We start from the raw sequence: 337 nt of genomic DNA on the forward strand, positions 1-337 counted from the left end.
TGTTCTGCAATCGCTCTACTGGGGGGCTAATGGGTAGCTCGGGCAGCAGCAGCAGCAGGCTGGTATCTGCTGCTGCTGCTGCTGCTGCTGCTGCTGCTGTGTCTGCTGCTGCTGCTGTGTCTGCTGCTGCAGTCGTTGGTGCTGCTGCTGCTGCTTCTTTCATCGCCCCTGATGCAGAAGGATCTGGTGGTGCTGCTGCCGCTGCAGCAGGAGCAGCAGCAGCTGCTGCTGATGCTGTCGACTCCATTGTTGCTGCGGCAGCACCTGCTGCTGCTGCTGCTGCTGCTGCTGTTGCTGCTGCTGCTGCACCTGTTGTTGCACCTGCTGCAGCAGCTGC

The 337-nt window shown here is 61.4% G+C and overlaps 1 protein-coding gene across 1 annotated transcript in view; it reads right to left on the reverse strand.

The window, feature by feature from the left end:
- The window catches only part of EMH_0001550 (uncharacterized protein), a gene marked incomplete at both ends in the record, with an annotated part of 822 nt that extends 575 nt beyond the window's left edge, over window positions 1–247 (reverse strand). The window contains one exon of the mRNA XM_013495624.1: window positions 1–247. Coding sequence (XP_013351078.1) covers window positions 1–247 — 247 coding nt within the window.
- Between the last annotated feature and the right edge of the window lie 90 nt (window positions 248–337).

This window comes from Eimeria mitis, genomic scaffold (genome assembly GCF_000499745.2).
Source record: "Eimeria mitis Houghton genomic scaffold, Emh_scaff167, whole genome shotgun sequence".
Taxonomy (NCBI): Eukaryota; Apicomplexa; class Conoidasida; order Eucoccidiorida; family Eimeriidae; genus Eimeria; species Eimeria mitis.